Source organism: Diabrotica virgifera, chromosome 4, assembly GCF_917563875.1.
Source record: "Diabrotica virgifera virgifera chromosome 4, PGI_DIABVI_V3a".
NCBI classification, from domain to species: domain Eukaryota; kingdom Metazoa; phylum Arthropoda; class Insecta; order Coleoptera; family Chrysomelidae; genus Diabrotica; species Diabrotica virgifera.
Genome location: NC_065446.1, coordinates 110,509,757 through 110,534,484, shown reverse-complemented (window position 1 = coordinate 110,534,484; position 24,728 = coordinate 110,509,757). Strand labels below are relative to the sequence as shown.

General features: G+C 32.4%; 1 protein-coding gene across 5 annotated transcripts in view; it reads right to left on the bottom strand.

Annotated features, from left to right (window-relative positions):
- LOC114328149 (serine/threonine-protein kinase fused) overlaps positions 1-24,630 on the bottom strand; it is a 50,188-nt gene extending 25,558 nt beyond the window's left edge. Inside the window, exons 1-8 of one of the 5 annotated variants that reach the window (XM_050649573.1) lie at positions 24,590-24,630; positions 18,481-18,744; positions 12,439-12,552; positions 12,237-12,382; positions 8,158-8,270; positions 852-1,063; positions 584-771; positions 200-471 (exon numbers count right to left, since the gene is read on the bottom strand). In XM_050649573.1, the coding sequence (XP_050505530.1) occupies positions 200-471; positions 584-771; positions 852-1,063; positions 8,158-8,270; positions 12,237-12,382; positions 12,439-12,552; positions 18,481-18,591 (1,156 nt within the window). In that variant the 5' untranslated portion in view covers positions 18,592-18,744; positions 24,590-24,630. Of the gene's footprint in view, positions 1-199; positions 472-583; positions 772-851; positions 1,064-8,157; positions 8,271-12,236; positions 12,383-12,438; positions 12,553-12,637; positions 12,829-18,480; positions 18,993-24,513 lie in introns of those variants that run through there. The other 4 variants (XM_050649572.1, XM_050649571.1, XM_028276929.2 and 1 more) reach the window with 4 other exon arrangements.
- Positions 24,631-24,728: the final 98 nt, after the last annotated feature.

Here is a 24,728-nt window from a genome sequence, read left to right as displayed (position 1 = left end):
AGAAACAGAGGAGAATGGAAGGAACTTGTACAAAGATGAACCAGAGAATACACAGAACGAAGATGCGGTGAGCTGGCCATCAGCCGTCTTACACAACCGGCCAAGAAACGCAGATGCGCCCAATACTCCACTAGGAGTGATCGCTTAAGAGAGACAGATTATTGTAGGTTATTAGAATAAAAGTCCACAAAAATCTTACTTTTCTCTTGACTTCTCTGGCTTTCTCCGTCAGCATTTTTCGACTTACTGGTATTCAGATTTATATTTTGAAAGCTGCTTTCCAATGAACTGTCTTTCACATTGATATTACTTGTACGACTTTTAGTTGAGTCTTCTAATACATTGTTGTTTTGCGAGTCCTGGTTCGAAGACTTTTTCAAAGCATCTGCTGAATTTTCTTGAGAATTTTTGCTGGTTTTTGATGTTACTGGTTTACTAGCTGAGCTGTGTTCGTTACTTTTCGCTGGAATTCTATAAAAAACGATGCATTATATATAATAAACAGTGACAACTTTTTATTGGAGCAAGAGTTATGTAGTAAAGTAGAAACTTGGAGAATAATTTGATAATTATGAGGACATACCTGGTAGCTTTATTTTTCATACTCTCCCTGCGTTGTTGTTCTTTGGCATGCAAAACACTTGGAGAGAGAGGTACTGTTAGAGATTCAGGTGACGTATTTTCAGTTATGTTGATGTGATCCTTTACAAAAGGATGATCTAAAATTTCGTCCCATTTCAGTCTTTTCGTAGGATTCTTTTGCAGCAATCCCTATGTTACATATAAGTACATTTAAATTAATATAGGCAGTAATATAAAGATAAGGAAATAAATAACGGACATATATTTACCTTTAGGAAAGAGATGCAGCTGTCTGACAAAAATGTTGGCCATTGAATTTGTTCATGCCTAATAAGCCTTATCAGATGTAGAATTGACGGAGTGCAAAATGGTGGGGAGCCCATCAGAAGTTCATAAATAATGCATCCCAATGACCACAGATCTGCTGTATAATCGTATGGTTGTTCATCTATCAGTTCAGGGGCCATATATAATGGTGTACCTAAAAAATTGTACTGTATAGGCACAAAGGCAGATCTCACCATAAAAAGAGTAGAAACAAATTCATTTTTCTACAACCACTATTCAAAATGCACTTTTCTGCATAGTTTTATGTTACAAACTTGATATTTTTTCTACAACCACTATTCAAAGTGCACTTTTCTGCACGGTTTTATGTTAGCAAACTTGATATTTTCTCACAGTATAAGATATTTGACATTAGTGTGCAGAAAAGTGACGTTTCTGTGCCGCAAAGTGACGTTTCTGTGCCGCAAAGTTCTTTTCTGCACAGTTGACTACCTCATTCTGAGTAACGTTATATTCTGTTTACATCCGTGGACTACCGCATTCTGAGTAACGTTATATTCTGTTTACATCCGTGGTTAAACTTTAGACAAATATATAACCTATAAGACAATTATTATATTTAACTATAGTATAGAAACTAAATTATGGATGTTACAACTGTTTTATTTTACAATTTTATTCTTATTAAACATTTTATAATTATCAAATAACCAATAAGGATTTAGCAACCTGTGCAAGAGACGTCGAATGAAGTAGGTTTTGTGTAAATCCATGACTGCATAAATATAATGTCACTAATGTGATGAGAGGGCAAAAATACTCATTATTACAACTTATTATGCAAGGCAAAATCCGAGGAAAGCGAAATGTGGGAAGACGAAGAACATCCTGGCTTAAGAACTTACGGGAATGGTTCGAATGCAGTAGTGCAGAGATAATTAGAGCGGCAGTCAACAGGGTCCGCATTGCCATGATGATTTCTAACCTTCGATAGAAGATGGAACTTAAAGAAGAAGAAGATAGCATAGAAACTAAATTATGGATGTTACAACTGTTTTATTTTACAATTTTATTCTTATTAAACATTTTATAATTATCAAATAACCAAGGGATTTAGCAACCTGTGCAAGAGACGTCGAATGAAGTAGGTTTTGTGTAAATCCGTGACTGCATAAATATAATGTCACTAATGTGTAATAATTGTTTAAATTTAAACAAATTAAGGCAGTGCATTAATTTTTTAACTGATTTCTGTGTAATTTATTTAGGTATAAGGAATTTAAATTGATTAGTAGGTATTAATTAAATACAGTTTAAAATTTATCACATAGGTACCTATTATAATTAATCGTCGTTTGGAAATTGTGATTTTTATTTTTAGGAAAAACTGTGCTTGTAGAAAAAGTATAGTGTGAAACACGTGCAGAAAGATAATTTCTCACTCGTTTGAATTGCGGCACTCGCTTGCGCTCGTACCGCAACTTTTCAAACTCGTGAGAAATTAGTATCTTTCTGCACTTGTTGCACAATATACTATTCTTACATTGTAAGATATTTGACGTGCAGAAAACTGACGTTTCTGTGCCGGAAAGTTCTTTTCTGCACAGTTGACTACCTCATTCTGAGTAATGTCATATTCTGTTTACATCCGTGGTTAAAGTTTAGACAAATATATAACCTATAAGGCAATGATTATACTTAACTATAGAATAGAAATTAAATTATGGACGTTACAACTGTTTTATTTTACAATTTTATTCTTAATAAACATTTTATAATTATCAATTAACCAATAAGGATTTAGCAACCTCAACAAGATACGTTGAATGAAGTAGGTTTGGTGGAACTCCGTGACTGCATAAAAATATAACGTCAAATGTGACATTATTTTGTAATAATTATTTAATAGTTATTTATGATATAAGTGTTAAAGTACAATTTTAAGGCACGCATGTGAAAGTTTGCAATTCTGCAATTCACATGAGTGCCTTAAAAATGTACTTTTTACCACGTATATCATACAATATTTTTTCTACAAACGTTTTATATATCAACAATTATAATTTATTCATTCTCAATTACAGGACAATATCTACAATAGCTATTTGTATAACAAGGGAGGAAAGTGCTACTTTTCCTCCCGAGAATGAAGTTTACTGCCCGACGCGTAGCGGAGGGCAGTAATCATTCACGGGAGAAGAAGGCACTTTACTCCCATGTTATACATATGGTTTTTCACCTTCCTCAAATTAATAACAAGTTATTTTTCATTTTTACTTAATTTATTTATGTAACTAACCAACAAAATTTATTAAAATTAAAACTAACAAGTAGGTACAATATAACTGTCAACTGTCAAATATAAGTCAAATTATTAATGTAAACATTGTTAAATCAAAATAACAATTTACTGTTTTTTACCATTCTGCAAAATACAGGGTGTTTTATAAATAAACGTTAAAATGTAGATACTTACGTAATAGAAAATAGATATTGTACGGGGCGTCAATAAGTTATATTTTATGAATGAAATACCATGACGTCACTTTTACTTTTCCTCCCTAGGGAGGAAAAGTACAACTTTGCTCCCTACAATCAGGTCCGTAAAAGTATACTTTCGGTAGAGGTAGGTGGAAAAAACTTTTACTTGAACTTGACTGACATTCCATTTTTATATTTTTCTTGACATTACATCAAAACTGCCTATACTGTCAATACGTAAATCATAACACCCATAGAATAACATCTTACTTTTATTGTTGTATATTCTAACAAATTTTAATAGTTTTTTTCTACAAACGTGTTAAAAATGCAATAATACAGTTTAAATTAAATTTTAAAAAACCTTTTAAATCACCTTTTTCAGATTGCACAAGTTGTACTATTAATATTATCTAATGTTAATAAATGAAATATAAATATTTTGACGTTTCACAATTTGACAATTCACTTTTAACTGCAGTGCCTTAAATATTTTAAAGCACCATGGTTTATTTTTTAACCAAGAGGAGTAAACTAAAAAGACAGATTCACACCCAAGAAAGTCACTAGAAAAGTCACCAAATACATCTTCTTTTTTGGTTGATCATGTCGACCCTCAACGGTAATTCATAAATATTATATTATATTAATAAGACGCTAAAGAGTTCTAAAAACAACTGCTTTTTATATAAAAGCAGACTAAAAATCTAAAAATTAATCGAATAACGCAGAAAACACAAAAAATCGCCGATATAACTTAACAAGAATAAAAAACCGCTAAACGCCGTAAAAATGAGGGGCGCATAAAATATTCCAGCTACAAAATATCTGATATGAATGTTACGTGGCGCGAAAATGGATTTTCATTTGATGCAAAACAAAATTTTAGTTTTATTTTAAAATATTTTTCCATAATATTTGCTAAATTTGAAGTAAACGCGCCACAAAAGAGTAACTTTGATACAGTTTGAATTTTGAAACTCTTTTGTGGCGCGTTTACTTCAAATTTAGCAAATATTATGGAAAAATATTTTAAACTAAAACTAAAATTTTGTTTTGCATCAAATGAAAATCCATTTTCGCGCCACGTAACATTCATATCAGATATTTTGTAGCTGGAATATTTTATGCGCCACTCATTTTTACGGCGTTTAGCGGTTTTTTATTCTTGTATCATGAGTTTTTCAAAGGTATTTACAAATTAAATGTATGAAGTTGAATGCAATGTTCCTCTATTACACGTCAAGCTTTATAAATTGTCACCTTTGTTGCATTATCTGCCAAATGATCTAGTGTCCATCGAATGTATACTAGATTTTTTTCTATTCGAAATAGATTGAAAAAAAAAATATATTGAGATGGCCGGTAAATGAAGTCGGATTGCCCGTTGCCAGATCAAATTTAGCGTCGTAACCACTACAACTACATAAACCATTTGGGGAATAATCGTTAATTGGATTATACTTTTGTATCTTAATAACTTCTAAACGGCTTAACCGATTTTGATCAGTAAACATGAGTTTGAAACGTATTAACCAGTAGTATCTGATGGATCTAAGGTCAAGTATGATAACTGAAGCTATTACAGGAATTATTGAGCTTTCGAAACCGTTGTTCCCACAGGAAATAGATTTTATCATATTTATGAAGCCTATAACCTAAAAATTCGAATTTTCCCGGATATGAGGTATACATCGTTAGATTCGTCTTGAGTCCTTCTACAAACGCTAAGTTATTGGAGCAATTCGTACGTTGAAATGTTAAGTAATTGTCGAAAAACCAAAATTTTCAAAGTTTAGTTTTTCAGTTTTTCGGCTATACTGAGCCGTGTATATGTCTGATCCTGACGGCTTAGACACCATTTGAAAGCTTAAGTCAACACTATTGATTTGATGTATTTGCAGTTCTCCTGCCTCTTCGTGATCCGAATATATATACCCCCAAAAATATGCCGTTTTGTACTTACCAAGTCCTATAGCTGGCTTATGGGTCGTCAAAAGTAACAAACTACACCGGTTCTAAATCGGCCCTGACCCCCTCTTTAAACAGAGAAAAATATCAAATCGGTTTAACTTTCAAACACACATACATACATATCCACAAACATTTTCCCGTTTTTAAATAAAAATTGAGTCACATTTCTAAGCTCTATAACTTTTGAATGGTATAACCGATTTTCAAAATTAGACATGCGTTGGAAAGGCAATGATCAGTTCTATTAGAAGCCGCAAAGGTTGGACAAATTTTTAAACTTTTTGGGAGTTTTGGTGACGAAAACGAAAAAGAGTCCCTAAATAGGAAGGGCCGTAAAATCTACACCCTTGGACCAAAATCGATGGTTGACATATAAATGGGTGAGTCTTTTCTGAACTTTAAGATGGGAGTTGGCCTAATTTTCAATTCAGTCAGATTTAGAAAATCGAAAATTTTGTGTATATATAGTGTCACGTGTAGGGTGGTGTGGGTGTGCGCCACTGGCGAGAACTGCCGTTCTCTGGTAATGTTCAAAATTAGACATGCGTTGGAAAGGTAATGATCAGTACTGTTAGAAGCCGCAAAAGTCGGACTTAAAGTTTCAAAGTTTTTGGGAGTTTTGGGGACCAGAACGAAAAACAGACCCTAAATAGGAAGGGCCGTAAAATCGACACCCTTGGACCAAAATGGATGGTTGACATATGAATGGGTAAGTCTTTTTTTAAACTTGAAGATGGGAGGTGGCAAAATTTTCAATTCAGTCAGATTTAGAAAATTGAAAATTTCGTATATATAAGTGTCGCGTGTAGGGGGGTGTATTTCTGCGCCACTGGCGAGAACTACCGTTACCTGGTAATCTTTCCGATATAAAACTAACAGCTTCGATAACTAATAAATCGAAAACTATTAATTTTATCAAAAAAATGTATAATGAACATTTTTTGCTTATAATTAATATTTTTACCAGCATTTGTGGTCAAAATATAAAAAAAAAATTCCACCCTCGAGATGAGATGGCAACCACCCCATGGTAAAAGCGTCTTTCGGCATCATATAGATTTTGATCCTTGGACTATCCACTACTTATTGTCAAATTTTTAAGCAAATCGATCCATTCTGTAAAAATTGCGAAGTGAAAAATTTCAGTTCCTGGACTAATTCTACATTTGGAGTTCTATAACTTCTGAACGGCTTATCTGATGTTGATCACTAAACATGAATTTGAAACGTATTGACAAGTAGTATCTGATGCATCCAAGATCGAGTATGATAACTGAACGTATTACAGGAATTATTGAGCTTGAAAAACCGTTTTTCCCATAAGAAATAGATTTGATCATACTTATGAAGCCTATAACTTAAAAATTCGAATTTTCCCAGATATAAGGTATACACTGTTAGACGCGTCCTGAGTCCTTCTACAAACGCTCAGTTATTGGCGAAATTCGTAGGTTGAAATTTTGAGTAATTGTCGAAAAACCAAAATTTTCAAAGTTTAATTTTTCAGTTTTTTGGCTATGGTGAGCACTGCGTATGTCTCAGCTTGATCGCTTGAACGCCATTTGAAAGCTTAACTCAACCCTATTGATTTGGTGTATTTGCGGTTTTCCTGTCTTTCCTTAAACCTAAGATATATACGCCCAAAAAATATGCTATTTTGTATTTACCTAGTCCTCTAGCTAACTTACGGGTAGCCAGAAGTCAAAAATTGGACCGGTTCTGAATCGGCCCTCACACCCTCTTGAAACACAGAAAAAAAAATTCAGATCGGTTTAACTTTTCCACACACATACATACATACATACATACATATCCACAAACATTTTCCATTTTTTAAATAAAAATTGAGTCATATGTCTGAGCTCGATAACTTTTGAATGGTATAACCGATTTTCAAAATTAAACATGCGTTGGAAAGGTAATGATCTATGCTATCAGAAGCCGCAAAGGTCGGGCTTAAATTTTTGAAATTTTTGGGAGTTTTGGGGACGAGAACGAAAAACAGGCTTTAAATGGGAAGGGCCGTAAAATCCACACCCTTGGACCAAAATGGAGAAGTAACATATGGATGGACGAGTATTTTCCTAAACTTTAATATGGGATTTGGCCCAATTTTAAATTCAGTCAGGTTTAGAAACTCGAAAATTTCGTGTATATATAGTGTCGCTTGTAGGGGTGTTGTGCGCCACTGGTGAGAACTGCCGTTCTCTGTGGATTAACCTATGAAATGCCAAAAGTGTCAAAATTTGATAAATGGCATTAGTGTCAAAATTTTATAACAGTGGAGTAAATTTGCCTGCAGTTGGACCAATTACAAACAAGCATTAGCACGCGGTAAATTTGAGTCACTCCTCCTGGTTTAAAAACAAACCATAGTGCTTTAAAGTAGCATTTTTAACGCTCCTATGAAGTGCTAAAAATTGCATTTTTAACACGGTTGTAGAAAAAATAGTTTAAATTCAAATAAATTAAGGCAGTGCATTAATATTTTAACTGATTTATGTGTAATTTGTTTAGGTATAATGAATTTAAATTGTTTAGTATTAATTAAATACAGTTTAAAGTTTATAATTTATTATTACAATAAATCTTCGTTTGGAAATTGTGATTTTTATTTTTAGCAAAAACTGTGGTTTACCTAGGAAACAGTAGTATAATAAATCTTCGTACAGAAAAAGTATAGTGTGTAACACGTGCAGAAAGGTAATTTCTCACTCGTTTGAATTGCGGCACTCGCTTGTGCTCGTACCGTAACTTTTCAAACTCGTGAGAAATTAGTACCTTTCTGCACTTGTTGAAGCTAATTATTTATATAAAAATTTACTGAATTACCTTTAATAGATGTTAAAACATGTGTCCCAGTACTCATATTTCTTGCAAATCCAAAATCACATAGTTTAGCAGTGTTGTTCATATCAAGAAGAATATTTTGAGGTTTCAGGTCCCTAAAAACAAGATATATTCTATTAGAGCAATACTATACCCAACGCATGCTTGTGCTTTGTACAAGAGATTTGAAGTTGGAGCTAACAATTAAGTTGGCTAGCTGCCACGTTTTCTCTACTTTTTTTATGGAATGGAAGCTTGAACCTTAATGCTGCATCAATAAAAAAAACTGGAATCATTTGACTTGTGGGTGTATAGAAGAATTCTGAAAATGTTGTGACCAGAACACAAGATTTCGGAGAAGACATCTGGGAAGATATAGTATTAAAGTGCAGACTGATATGGCTATGATACATAGAGAGAAGGAAAAACGACCTAAATAGACAACTTACGAAGCCATAAAATGAGAGACCAAGATGAAGACTCAGAGAGAGATGGGAGAACCTGGTCATGAGTAGCAGAAAATTGTAACGAAAACCAAGTCATACAACAAACTTTGACAACACACGAGAGGAATGTGGAGTGATTCACTGCAATCAGAAAGTTCTAAGTAAGAGCGGCAAACATTCCACCCGGAATGAAAAGCCTTGATGATGATGATGATGTGGATAGAACATGTCACAAACAAAGAATCACTGTCACTGAGAAAGATGAATAAGAAATGGAAATCTTAAATACAACCATAACAAGAAAATTGGAATTTCTCAGCATATTACATGTTATGGAGAGACATACAACTTACTTTAACTAATTATACAGTTAGAGATTCAAGAAAAAGAAGCATAGGGAGACATAAAATATCATGGCTGGGCAACCAGAGAGAATGGTCCAGATGTACATCAAATGAACTTTTTAGAGCAGCCGTTTCTAAAGTCGGAAGATCTATGATGATTGCTGACATCCATTGCAGAGATGGTACTTGATGAAAAAGAAGATAACCAATGAATATAGACCCATATATCTGTGGCTTTGGTTTTAGTACGTTCTTTGCAAGGTAAAATATTGCAAAACCTCTAAATTTTAAAGAACCGCTTGGATTGACATGAAATTTGGCATACACATAGATAACAAGTCATAGAAAAAAAGTGATATTGTGTCAATGTGTGCTTTTGCCCTGGAGGTGAGTTTGGTGAAAAAATACACGTCCAAAATAAGTCTGGAATTCGATAAACTGACTAGTTCTAAGCAACTTTTGTTCTGTAGAGTTTTTTACCAAGTCAACACTTTTCGAGCTAGTTGCGAGTGAATATTTTCATTTTTCAACAAAATAACCATGTTTTTAGACGGTTTTTCGCAAATAACTCAAAAAGTCAGTATTTTGTGATAAACTGAAAAAAATGGTGTATGTATTAGATATTTAGACCTAGTAGAAGCAGAGTTATAGCTAATCAAGCTCAGAGTTATAGCTTTAATTTAACTGTATTTAATATCTCATTTTTCTTTATTTCATTTCGGTTACAAAACGTGGTTTGTTTCATAATCTATTCAACCAAGGTTATTTTTAAAAATATTCTATATGTCCACATCTCAAATACTCTGCTCTAATTACGTATATCCTTGTTTTAGCGTTCAAGCCTCTGTTCCATATAAAATACAAAAAAAATACACATCTCAGTATTCATATTTCGAGCTACATACTGAGATCATAATTGCAAAATATCTTTCTCCTATTATTGAACGTTAAACATTAGATTTATTTCCAAATTTATTTCTTTCGTATATTATGTAATTTGATCTCCTGTGTATAATCGTTTTGGTTTTACGACCACCACCCAAAACCGTTCTGAAGGGCTTTTACCATATGCCCATGCCTGGCATTCTCTCATAACATCTTAGAGAAACACGATGTGCATTTTTTAAATTTTTTAAAATATTACGTGTAATGTATATAAAATAAGTTTGTTAACAGTGTAATGTTTAATTAAAAGTGCTTATTGAAAATGGCAAATAGCCGAAACGTCTAAGCAAAATCAAGTGTTTTATTTATAACAGACAGCAAACCCAGGAATTAAAAACCAACTATTTAATCAAATATAGGTTCATATTCGTCAAATTCTCAAAATATTTCATTCTCAAAATAGTTCATATAAGTCAAAAATATATTATCAGTAGTAATTGCACAAGAGCTCTAAAATTCTATATTCATTTTAGAGATCGAGTGCAATTTGTTGCGATTATTTCATGAATAAATTTGTTCAAAACCAAAATTTTATTGTAATTTATTTATGTAAGTACAAATTAGTACAATTAAACCCACAGTTGTTATAAATATGTATTTGACGGTTGAAAGTCATCACTTTTATAATTTTTAAAACATTTGTCATTAATCTCACTGAATGTATTTTTTCGTAGCAACGAAGGGCATCTGACGTAATATGCTTGACGACGGGCAATTATCAAAAAAGTTATCAGTTTAATTTAGATTTCTGTAGCTTTCTATTGGTCAGAATCTCCTATGAATGAAATAATCACTGTAATTAAGCGAAACCGCCTGCAGTGGACAGGACATGTAGCCGGACCCCTGAATGGAACATGATAAAAAAGATTCTAACAGCTCAACCCGTGGGAATGAGAAGACGGGGTAGACCAAAGTTGAGGTGGATGGACGGGGTAACACAAGATGCCAAGAAGATCGGAGTCGGCAACTGGAAAATGCAAACAAGGGACAGAACAGAATGGTGTAGAAAGCTTGAGAAGGTTGAGGCCCTCTAAGGGCTGTAGCACCAAGATGATGATGATGATGATTCGTCAAATTCTAAATAGAATATTTAATGTGAAATAACCAAAAAATGAAGCACTTTTTGCGGAAAACTCATTACAACTTTTTTAAGGTGTAATTTTTGTTTTCTAAAAAAAATTTCTAGCTTCAAAGGTAAACAAGTTACGCTCAAAATAAAGGTGGTCCATTTTTTTTTGGTAAAAATATCGGGAAAATCACCCACTAATTAGCATCTCAAATGAACTTAATCGTTACCAGTTCACAAGTTTCTTTACTCGTGTATGTATTGTTGATATCATCTGTAAGTTTCATCGGTTCAAAGTCCTTATTTTTAAAAGGGCTGTAGTTAAAAGGGCTTGAACGAGTCACTAATCACGAGTGTATGCAAATTTAGAAACACCAATTCTTAACAAATCTTTGTCTTACAGAAAAATAAAAAAATACAGGACCACACAGGAGATACATTCAGAAAAGCAAAGATGACTTTTTTATTGTTTGAGATTTTTGGTACCTCTAATAATTTTTAAATTATTTTGAAAAAAATCATTTTTTTCAAAATTAAAAACTTTGAAAATGTTACCTACTTTAAAATCAATTTTTTTCAAAAATAAGCACATTGAATAGATGAAACTTACAGATCATATAAACACAACATACCAGACCAACTGTATTTTGAGCGTAACTTGCTTACATTGGTGCTAGAATCTTTTAAAAAAAACATAAACAAAGCTTTTTAAACTCTTTAAAAATTTGTAATTAGTTTTTTCCAAAAAGTGCTTTATTTTTTAGTTTTTTCCCGTTGAAATATTCTATTTGGAATTTGGCGAATATAAACCTATTTTTCTTTAACTATAACTCTGCTTCTACTAGGTCTAGAGACTTCATGCATACACCATTGTTTTCACTTTTTTGCTAAGAATATTGTTTTCGATAGAATACTTACTTTTTGAATTATTTGCGAAAAATTTACTTGAAAATAACTGAAAAAGTATTGACTTAGTGAAAAAACTGTATAGAATAAAAGTTACTTAGAATTAGTCAGTTTATCGAATTCCAGAATTATTTTGAAAGCATGTTTTTCACCCCCCAGGAAGGGGTGAAACACCCCCAGAGCAAAATCACACATCAACACAATATCACTTTTTTTCTTTGACTTGTTAGCTATGTGTATGCCAAATTTCATGTCAATTCAAACAATTCTTTAAAATTTACAGCAAAAACCATCAAAGAATGTACTATTTATATGAATTAAATTCTTGTACTTTTAGCTAGAACTTGTTAACAAAACTTAACTATATTTACCTACCTATGAAGGACTCTGTTAGAATGAAGATAGTACAAGGCAGAAACCAAATCCCACACAATTTTCTGCACCTTATCTTCAGGAAGGTAACCTACTCTTCCTAAGATGGCTGTGAGTTCTTTATGGGCAAACTCTGTAATGACAACAATCTAAAATAGAAAGTATATACATAGTTTTTATTTAAAAACTGGATAATACCAAATACCTCATTTTCCGTTTCAAAGGAGTCTAACATTTGAATAATATTGGGATGGTGCAAATCCCTTTGGATTTCACATTCTCTTCTGAAGCCCTTCAATTCTCTGGCAGATCTTCCTCTCTACAAGTAGAGAAATATGTGATAAATTCAAAGAGAACTTAAAAAAATAATCTATAAATAAAAATGAATGTTTGTCTGTATGTACCTTATAGAATCGTAAGCTATGCATTTGATCGTATGATGACCTTAATCAAAGTTGTGCTTGAACCCGGGAAGATTTCTGAGTTGGTACGATCAACGTAAGTGAAAAGGGGGGTTGTCCCCCGAATTTTTTTTGGACAAACTGTTTTTACGTAATTTTATATGATGTAGAATCAAAAAATAAATATAACTATAAATTTTCACTTTTCTATCACTAACCGTTATTTTTTAATAGCGATCTTATCTATATTATAACCTAATATTTACCTCTTCTATATAAAAAAATGAATGTTTGTTTGAATGTACAGCTGGTTCCTAAAAAAACTGATACGACTCTTAGTAAGATTTGATCATTTTGAGCAGTGTATGATTGATCTGACATTTATTATATTTATTATGACAGACAAATAATAAAATAAACAAACAAACAGCCATTTTTTGACGTTGAATAGAATAAGTTATCAGTAGTAATTGTACAAGAGCTCTAAAATTATTGAATTTTTTCCGAGTGTCACTTTGGCAGTTTTAATTTCACGAGCCGAAGGCGAGTGAAATTATGTCAAAGTGTCACGAGGCCAAAAATTCTATATTAATTTTAGAGTTCGAGTGCAATTTGTTGCGATTATTTCATGAATAAAACTGTTCAAAACCAAAATTTTATTGTAATTTATATATGTAAGTACCAATTAGTGAAATTAAACACACAGTTGTTATAAATATGTATTTGACGGTTGAAAGTCATCACTTTTATAATTTTTAAAACATTTGTCATTAATGTCACTGAATGTATTTTTTCGTAGCAACGAAGGGCATCTGACGTAATATGCTTAACGACGGGAGATTATCAAAAATTATCACCTTAATTTGCATGTCTGTAGCTTTCTATTGGTCAGAATCTCCTATGAATGAAATAATCTGACAAATTTTAAGATTTGGCAGTGACAGTGACAGCTTGTAAATAATAATTATTTATCCTTCAAAACACACTGCTCAATTTTCTACAAAATACGCTTTAAGAGTCGTATCAGTTTTTTTTGGAACCAGCTGTACCTTATAGAATCATAAACTATGCATTTGATCGTATGATGATCTTAATCAAACTTGTTGTGCATGAACCTGGAAAGGTTTCTGAGTTGGTACAATCAACCTATGTGAAAAGAGGAGTTGTCCCCCTGAATTTTTGTTTTTATTTTTTTGAAAAAATTGTTTTTTCTTAATTTTATATGATGTAGAACCAAAATAAAAATATAACTCCAAATTTTTTACTTTTCTATCACTAACTGTTATTTTTTAATGGCCATCGGTCGTTAGTCGTCATGGCGAGTACATGTACTCATTGTGATGACAATTTTATCGTTAATACAAAACGAATTAACACAGTTAAGGACACAGTAATTAAAGCTGTTAATGACTATCCTAATGTTTTCTGGTTTTGTGATGTTTGTGTCATTATGTTGGAAGAAAGAATTAAAATAGTAAGTTATATAAAAAGTGTAGAGACAAAAACTAAATCATTAATAGAAGATACCAAAAGAGTGATGGAAGCTGTAAAAGTTGATAGTGACCAGAAGAAAAAAGCATCCTATTCAGCTGTAGTATCAAGAGGGCAGTCATCGTTGATAATAAAACCTAAAATTAATCAAACCAGTAAAGAAACTAAAAATGAAGTGGCACAAAAAATTAAACCGGCAGATATTTCTGTAGCAGTCTCTAAAATTAAACCAGTCAGCCAAGGTAGATTACTAATTGAATGTAAAGATAAAGAATCATTGCAAAAACTTCAACATGCCGCCGTTAATGAATTATCGGAGAAATATGATATTGAAACGCCGCAAATGATAAACCCAAAAATTCTAATTACGGGGGTTAAACAAAATGAACTGGTTGATGAAACTGTGTTTTTAAATAATATTAAAAAACAAAATTTCTTAGAAACGATGTCGACCAACGAGATAAAAATTATTAAAAAATACATCCCTAAAAATAAAAATTATTATAGTGTTATTGTTGAAACCTCTGCAGATGTGTTTAAGCACTTAATTAATAAACAGAAGATCTTCATTGGTTGGGAAAGTTGTCGTGTGTACGAACATATTAACATGTTACGGTGTTTTAAGTGTTGGCGCTTTAACCATAAAGCCGAACACTGTACAGTGCCCCATATTGTGTGTGCAGAACGTGCTGGTCCACACAAGAGCAGTGAGTGTAAGGAAGATGAAAAAAAGTGTACAAACTGTAAGTATGCGCACGAAGTTTTAAAAATACCTGGAATAAAATTTAATCATTCAGTCTTCGATAAGACATGTGTGTCTTACAAGCGAGCATGTGACCAAGTAAAAGCCAGAACAAAATACATCTAGCAACTACCGGTAAATCATCAGAACAATTCAAATCCAAATAGTTTAAACTTATGTGTTAATATAGAAGGTCTAACAACCCATTTTTGTGAGTTAAAACAGTTATTAACAGATTTTCAACCGGTTCTTGTAGTTGTAACAGAAACTCACATAACTAATGATATTGTTGAAGCTGAATACCAGATAAAAGGTTACAATTGTTCTGTAAATTATTCCACTAGCAGACACACTGGAGGGGTAATCTGTTATGTATGTAGTCATATTATTTACCGAGAATTGAAACAATTTTCAATTCAAATGGAGTATTGGTGCACACTTCTTAAAGTAATGATTAGTCAAAAGCATTTAATTATTGGTGGTGTATATAGATCACCAAATGGATCTAGTGCTGTATTTTTTGATTTTCTTCAAGAATTATTTGAGTTAGAAGAAATGTGTACAAATGACATTGTAATATTGGGAGATTTTAATGTAAATGTGTTAAATGTTTCTGTAGTTGGGACTAAACTCTTAAATATTATTCAAGCAGCTGGATGTAAACAAATCGTTAAAATACCAACACGAATTACTGCAAACTCCAGAACTCTAATAGATCTAATTATCACAAATTGCAAACTTCAGGAAACTGACCGAACTTTTCCGAAATTTACTGATCACGACATTAGTGGTACGTCCATTAATATTTGTGAAAAAAAGAATTTAAAAATGGCATCTTCAAGATATATTACGCCTGAGAAAATTGAAGCAATTTTTAACATTGATTTAATTGGAAAAGATTGGAATTATTCATCTACCAATGTTGACGTTTTGTATGAATACTTTTTAAATAATATCAGAAGCAGTTTGGATAAGATAGCACCAACCCAACATAAATTCCGTTCTGATAGTAGTTATTGGATTGATAAAGAAGTATGAAATTTACAAAGAGAAAGAGACATCTGTTTTTCAACATTTCGGTATACAAATAATCCATTAGATTTTCAACGGTACAAACGGAAGAGGAATGAAGTTGTTACTTTAATTAGAAGAAAGAAAAAAATATTTTACGAGCAAAAAATTGATCAATGTCGCTATGACAGTAAAAGAATGTGGAGTACTTTAAAAGAAATTGTAAATAGTAGTAATAGGTTAAATGTAGGTTAAATGTTACTAAAGACTTAAATAAGTTTTACTTTGATAGTATTGAGGGGATTGCTCAAAATATTCCTAGATCCTCAAATTTTTCTGAAATACAGCTTGATATTGTTTCTAAGATTGATCCTTTTCCCATCATTTCACTTGGTAAATTGCATAAAGTGGTAAGTAGTTTAAAAAATAAAGCAACTGGTGACGATATTCTGACAATGTCACTGTTGAAAGGGATATTTTCAGTGGTTGGTTACCCATTGTTAAACATAGTTAATACCTGCCTGCAAGCAGGAGTTCTGCCGTCAGTATTAAAATGTAGTACCATAATACCTGTACCAAAAATAAGTAAACCACAGGCGTTTGAAGATTTTAGGCCGATTAATTTACTTCCGATAATCGAAAAAATCATTGAATTATTAGTTTATGATCACTTATTTAACTATTTAAATGAATATAATTTGCTGTTTGTAAATCAATCTGGTTTTAGATGTAGGCACTCTACTGAAACTGCATACCAGTTAGTATGTAACACATGGAAGAAAGATATAGATGACAGTAAAATAGTAATTAGTGTCTTTGTAGATTTAAAAAGGGCTTTTGAAACAATAGACAGGCAGATGTCTGGACAAGATTTTAATAATTTAGTTCAAACAATAAATGATGAATTAGATATTCTTAATAATTGGTTGATGGCAAATAAATTGAAACTAAATGCTCAAAAAACTAAGTGTATGATTTTGGGTACTAAGATAAATTGTTCTAAATTTAATCAAGGAAATTTTAGTATTAAAATAGGTGAAGATATAATAAGTTATGTAGATGAAATTAAATATCTTGGAATTTTATTTGATCCACAGTTAAATTTTACCAAACATATAAATTTTCTGTGTAAAAAAATTGGTAAAAAAATCGGTTACTTCTCTAGAATATCTAAAGGGCTTTCCCGATGGTCTAGGAAGGTTGTGTATAATACAATAATATTTCTGCATTTTAATTATTGTATGTCACTGTTTATTTCATGTTCAAATGAACAGGTATATCGTTTGCAGTTGCTTCAAAATAAAGCTATGAGAATTGTCCTTGGATGTAGCAAGTATACCTCTATAAACTTTATGCTGGAAACATTAAATTTTTTAGATGTTAATCAGCTTATTACTGAGTCATGTTTGGTGTTAATATTTAAAATTATTAACAAGCAAGCTCCTCAATACTTCAATAATTATGTCATTAAAAGATCACTTTTGTTAGGTCAGTTTTTGTTAGGTCAGTATAATTTAAGATTTGATAATTATCATATTGAAAGGTTCAATACAAGTGCCATGGAAAAAACTCTTTTTGTTAAAGGACTAAGAATATATAACAATCTACCATCTAGCATAAAAGATTTGCCAAATGTTAAAGTCTTCAAAAGTAGGTTAAAAAAATTGTATTTTAAGAATTAGTTTATTTTTCGTTTTTAAGTTATATTTCTTTAAATATATGTAAATGTTTATTTGTAATGTAATAGCTAAAAAGCTAAATAAATCCTATTATTATTATTATTATTATCTAAATATTAACATCTTCTAATAAATAAAAATGAATGTTTGTCTGTATGTAACTTATAGAATCATAAACTATACATTTGATCATATGATGATATTAATCAAAGTTGTTATGCATGAACCTGGGAAGGCCTGAAGGCATAACTAGACAGGTAAAGACCAAAAATAACAAATACAGATGAGGACATCACAATGAGGATCAGACAAAATGAAATAGAACAAGTTAATAATTATATATATCTGGGTCAAATTATAAAACTTAACAAGGAAAACCAGACAGCAGAGATCAAAAAACGAGTTAGACTGGCATGGGTGGCATTTGGCACACTAAGCTACATCCTTAAAAACAAAAGATATCCACAACACCTTAAGACCAAGGTATACAATCAATGTGTACTCCCTGTTCTCACTTATGGTTCCCAAATGTGGATGTTTAAAAAAAGCATACACATAGACAAAATCATAAAAACGCAAAGAGCAATAGAAAATTGGATAACAAGAGAAAAGAGTGAATGAGAGAGAAAACAAAAGTTAGGGATATTAGACAAGAAGTTACAAAATTGAAATGGAGATTTGCCGGACACAAAATAAGACAAAAAGAAGACTGATGGAAAAAAATTCTTATAAATTGGAGACCGTGTAGACGAAGCAGAGGAAGGCCGCAAATGAGATGGGCAGATGATATCAAGAAGCATGTGGGTTCTAGGTGGATGACTGTAGTGACAGACAGAGAAGAATGGAAAAGGATTGATGAGGCCTATGTCCAAAGATGGACCGAAGAAGGCTAGTTAGATAGATAGACCACCACACTTACTTACCTTACTTATTACTTTTAAAGCAACAAAAGATCCAGAAGACAATTCTTTTGCTTTATAAACTCTACCAAAAGATCCTTCCCCAAGTGTTCCAATAACTTCGTATTTATCCATTTTATCCTCGAATTCAAACAGTAAATCTCCAATATTACTATAATTTAAAGGATAAGCTAATATAATACCAATAGATTCACTAAATACAAATCACATTTTTTGTTTATTTGGATTCCCTTTGTTGTTCTTTATGTCAAAAAAGTAAACATTAACCTTATCCACTTCCACTTCTTTTTTTTGGCTTGCATACAAGTGCATCTGCCAGCACATTTCTTTCGTGTTGCAGTTGTCTTGCTCTTAGCAATACTGCAGCACTCTAAAGACAAACAAGAAGATTCTACGCTTTTTTTTGACAATTACTTAATATGATAGGTTATGTTTCGGCTAACGGATTTTAGTATTTTATTTCCTGTTTCTTTATTCTTAAATATTAAAATCATTTCTTTAGACGTTCATAATATCTAACAAATTTATACGTATAGAAATATACCCTGTGATGAGAGATGTTAGTTTAGACAAATAGAACAACATAGGGATAAAACTCTTCTCGCTCCGGGGTAACGGCAGAGCTTTCACAACCCGAAATGTTACCTCGGTTAGACTAGAACCCAGGAAAGGATAGGATAAAGAAATATGGGACAATTGAGTTTGTATTTCACAAATTGACCTTGTTAATATTTAAATGAGTAACAATTAATTTTAGTTGATCAAAAGTTAGATTGCAAAGAATATCTTGTATATTAAAACTAACTGGGACCCCTAGTTTTTTTAGTTCATCTCTAAGATCAAACTGTGTACCTTTTCTTATGGGACATTGCAAAAGAATATGGTCTATATTCTCCTCTCTTCCACATTCACAGAATGGATGATCTTTTATTTTTAGTCGATATAGATGTGATCCTGTGCAACAGTGCCCTGTCCTCATCCTTATTATATTAGTCAGGTGTCTTCGGTCTATATAGGGAAATTTTTTAAACCAGGGTTTATCTGGAAATGAGGGTTGAATTCCAGAATACCATCTCCCTTTAGTCTGTGTCTGTGATTTCCAGCATATGTCATGTTCCCTCCTTATTTTACTTTTCAATATTGGCCAAACATCTGTGTAGTTTATTTTCATACTTTGTGGGACATTAAGTACTCTCCCAATATTTGCCAACTTATCAGCATATTCGTTTCCCTCTATTCCTGAGTGACCGGGGATCCAGCACAATTTATATTTTTTGTTATCTGAGTTTGCCTCTACTAATAGCTGTTTCGTTTCTAATGTGGTATGATCATTATTTGCATTTATGCCAACTTTTGTTAGTTTCTGTATAGCACTTCTGGAGTCAGTAAAGACAATACAATCAGTAATACCTCGATTCAGACATTCCTTTACCCCCTTGCCAATAGCCACTATTTCTGCTGTGCATATATTCAATGCTGATGGTAATCTAGATGAGTATGAATAGTTGATATTGGGAATGTATACACCGTAGCCTGTCTCTGCTTCCTTAGCATTCCCACTTTTTGATGCATCAGTATAGATAAATAGGTAGTTTTCACTTAATTTCTCTGTTGCTGCTTTGAATATCATATTTTGATGATGATCTGACTTGCTGATTTTTAATTGCACTGTGGGAAGTCGTGTGTATTGTATGTCCATGTTGAACGAGAAGCAGGGTATCACATTTGCTGTGTGAATTATACTTTTGTATGGTTCTAGTTGGTCAAGTGCCTCCACTAGGTATGGTCTCTCTCTTTGTTTCCAATATCCTATCTTATAAGTACACGCTTGTTTAATATCTTTGATTACCTTTAATATCGGATTATCTTGAATGCTGTACATTTTTGTCATAAATTTCGTTGCCAACCATTTTCTTCGAAATTCTAGTGCCATCTCTGCAGTTTCTGCCAGCAATGCTGTTGTAGGAGTTGACTTCATGCATCCGAGGATAACCCTTAGGGCTTGAAATTGTACTGTATCTAGCTTACGCAAGGTGTTTTTGTTTGATGGTTTTATGAATATGCTGCCGAAGTCCAAATGGGATCTCACCAGACCATAATATACCAGTAGTAAAGTGGCAGGGTCCCCACCCCACCAAACTTTCCCTATTGCCCTCATTACGTTAATACCTTTAATAGCCTTACTTCTTATGTTTTCTATGTGGGGGTTCCAGTTAAGGTTTTCTGTGAGGGTGACTCCTAAATATTTAATTTCTTTTTTACGAGGGATGATCTGCTGATCCATAACGATTTCTGGATATATGTAGCTATTACTAGTTTTTGCAAACCATACTACTTCACTCTTGTTTACTGAAATAGAGAAGCTGTGTTTCGCTAGCCATTCACTTATGTCTGCAAGAATTAAATTTGATCCTATTACTGCTTGGATTGGGTTTTGATGTTTGTTTAGCAGTACTAGATCATCTGCATATGACAATAAAATGCATTCCTCTGGTATTATTTCATAAATCGAATGTATATAGATGTTAAATAGTAACGGACTGAGTGGTGATCCTTGTGCTAAACCTTGTGTTGTAAAGGTCGGACCTATGAGATTTTCTTCCTCATTTTTGACATATATTTTCCTGTTATGAAGAAGCTTGAATGTAAGGTTAGTTAGTTCTATTGGGAGATTTAAATCTAACATTTTTTTATAAAGTATATAAATGTTTACATGATCATAGGCGGCTTTTATATCTAGGAAAATTCCCAACACACTTTTATTCTCTGAAAATGCTGCCTGAATATAAGATGTAAGAAAAGCAATATTAGTCTGAATTCCCATACCTTTTCTAAACCCTGATTGGAAGCTGTTGAATGTATGGTTATTTTCCAATATCCATTCCAGTCTGTTTTTAATAAAGTGTTCCATTATTTTGCCTACACATGATGAGAGGGCTATGGCTCTATAACTATCTACGAGTTGCGGATTTCTGGTAGGTTTGAGAAACGGGAGTATTATTTGTGTTTTCCAGCTCTCAGGAATCTCTTTTCCCTCTAGTGCCTTATTGTACATATGAAGTAAGCTTTTTAAGGCTGCCTCTGGTAAATATTTGATCATTGAATAAGTGATTGCATCAATGCCCGTTGCTGTGTCCTTTTTATTGTTTATACCTTGTTTCAGTTCACTCATGGAGAAAGGATTCTGGATCCTGTTGTTTGCCACTATCGTAAATTCTGGATCTATGTTGCATACTGATAGATTTGTTAAGATACTTTCACTGATTTGTGTGTTGGGTAGTTTTTTTTTATACCCCTGTTGTGAATTATAGAATTTTTTAACTGTACTCCATACGTAGCTCATATCAGAGTTTCTATTTAGCGTTGCACAGAACTTTCTAAAACTGTCTCTTTTTTTCTCCCTTAGAAACTTTTTTGTTGCTGCTATCATTTTTTTGGCGTGGACATAGTTTTCAACTGTGAATTGTGTCTTGAGCCTTAAAATTGCTTCTTTTCTGTCTCTTATTTTTTGTGAGCATTCCTGATCCCACCAGATGCATCCTATTCTTCTCTTTGTTCGATTTTTCATTGGAATAGTCATATTGGCTGCTCTCTCCATTGTTTGAATTAACTCTCTATATTCCAGCTGTTCTATATTTGCTGTTCGGTTTAATATGTCCTGGTACTCTTCCCAGTTGGCTCTTTTATAATTTTTCATTCCCCGATTGATGTTTTCCGGATTAATGTTTATGGAATTTTGTATAACTAGTTTTGTGGGGTAGTGGTCACTGAAGCCCAGGTCGTTTATTACTGTCCAATCACATTTGTGGGCTTGATTACTGGAGGTCATCGTCAGGTCTACTGCACTTCTCCTTTGTCCTGGTCTGGTGAGTCTTGTTGGAGTCCCATCGTTATGTATAAAAAAATTGTATTCATCAACAAATTCTTCTATATTGTTACCATTTGTGTCAGATATTTCACATCCCCAAGCAACATGATGGGCATTGAAATCTCCCAAAATGATGATCGGTCCTTGTAGCACCTTAATTAGGTTAGATAGTTTGTTTTTTGTTATTTTATTGGTGGGATGAGAGTATATATTTACTATATTATAATTTTGAATTTTAATTATTATTATTCTAAATTTGTTGGTTTCTAGGTTATTTCCACATTTTAAAATTTCGTACTTTAGATTTTTTTTAATTAGTGTTGCTATACTAGTACCTTCATTCATATCATTTCTGACTATATTATAGGTTTTAATGTTAAATTTATGTACCGGTTTTAGAAAGGTTTCATTGAGTAAAATGACATCTGGTTCCTCATCTCTGATTAGTGATATTAAATTACTAAAATTAGAGTTTACACTACGTATGTTCCATTGAATAATGTTAAGGTTTGTGTTATCCATTTTTATACTAATGTGTTAGTTACTTGCAGATGAGAACTGCATTTTTTGTTGATCTGATTATATAACTTGTTATTTTGATTACTTTTCTGGCCTATCCGAATCTTCCGAAGATTTGGACAACTCAAAGTATGTATTAATTAGATCCCTAATTTGACATTTATGTTCTATTGGTGTAATTAAAAATTTTTTATAATATTCTTCAACTCTGTTCAGATTATTTGACTCTATTGACTGTGTACCTGACCCAGCAGGATCTTCTTCTCTATCTATGTTTCTATATGGACTAGATTGAAAATTTTGAAATTGTGGCCTGTGTTCTGCCCTTTCCTGTCTTCCATTGGGGTATGATAATACTCTGTTATGTGCTGTTTTGTCAAAACTGACTCTCTTTGTTGGAGGAGAGGCGTTTGTCGTTGATGCATTTGCGTATGTTCTTTTTGACTTGACAATATTACTGCTATTGATATAAGATCTTCTTTGATTTATCTGTATATGATTGTCCGATTGTTGCCCCTTGTTTTGTGGACTGGGGAATTCTGTTTGCAAGAATCTAAATGTTTGTGCTGTATTGGATGTATTAGGTACATATGACTTAGGGTGCAAAAAATTGGCCTCATAATGTGTTATATTTTCGTATACCATGGTCTTTTTAATGTTGCATTGCCTTTCATACTCGGGACATTTTCTGCTGGTAGCCTGGTGTTCTGTCGATTTGCAGAAGTAACAAGATATTCTACATGTCTGTTGTGCATTTTCTTCGGTTTCATGTGGGTTGCCACAGTTGTGACATTTTTTTATGCTTTTACACTGCATTTTTGTGTGTCCAAAAGCCAGGCAATTGAAACATTGGGTGACTCGTGGTATGTAGGGAATTAGCGGAATTGATAAGTAACATAATTTTATATTTCTAGGGATTATTACCCCTTCAAATGTTATTAAGATGGTCCCCGTTGGAGAGTACTCGATTGTTCCGTCTTCATTGGCTTTTTTCGTGGTAAATCTTTTTACATCTAATATCTTAAAAGGGCTTTCGCCCATATTTTTGATGTTTTCTTCTGTAAATATTGGGTTTATATTCCTAGCTATTGCTTTACAAGTTACCGAGTTTCTTGGTATATATATTTTGTATTTGTCATTTAGTTTATTATTTTTAACAAAGTTATTTGCTGCTGATGCAGATTGAAATATTATTCCTAATTTGTTTTTACCTTTTTCTTTAACCTCTAAAACATCTTTAAGTTTTAATTGAAAAATATCTTTAGCAATTTTTAGATGATTATAGCGACCTACAGCATGCCCTTTTTCAATTCCTTCAATAATTACAATAAATGGCCCTATAGCAGAATTATTATAACTTAAATTAGTTAAAAAAGTCTCCGTTTTATTATTTGTATCTTTTTGTTCGGTTTTTTTATTCGTATCCATTAAGTTCATATCAACATCTTGACTATTAAAACCAGCAAAACCTTCAAGGTCAGGAGGGACTTTCCCCCCGGAATCCTCGGTCATTATTAATTACCTTAAATATTTTATACTCTTATCTAAGCGTGTTAAATACAAATGAAATTTAAGAATATAAATGTAATATACCAATAATATTAAAAAAGAAAAGGTTTATTAACAGAGGAAAGGTTAGTAGATCTCACCACAGGTTTCAAATTTGCCTCCTGATGCGAATCACATCCGTCACCTTTCACTGCCACCGAAAGAATCAACATTAACCTTATTGTCAAATATCAAATATCATAAATCGGTAATCGGTTTCAGTTATTGTCGCTATGCAGCTACCATATTAGCAAATTTGGATTAAAATATTTATGTATAAAAGGATATGTCTACGGAACACTATTTTGTAGTATCT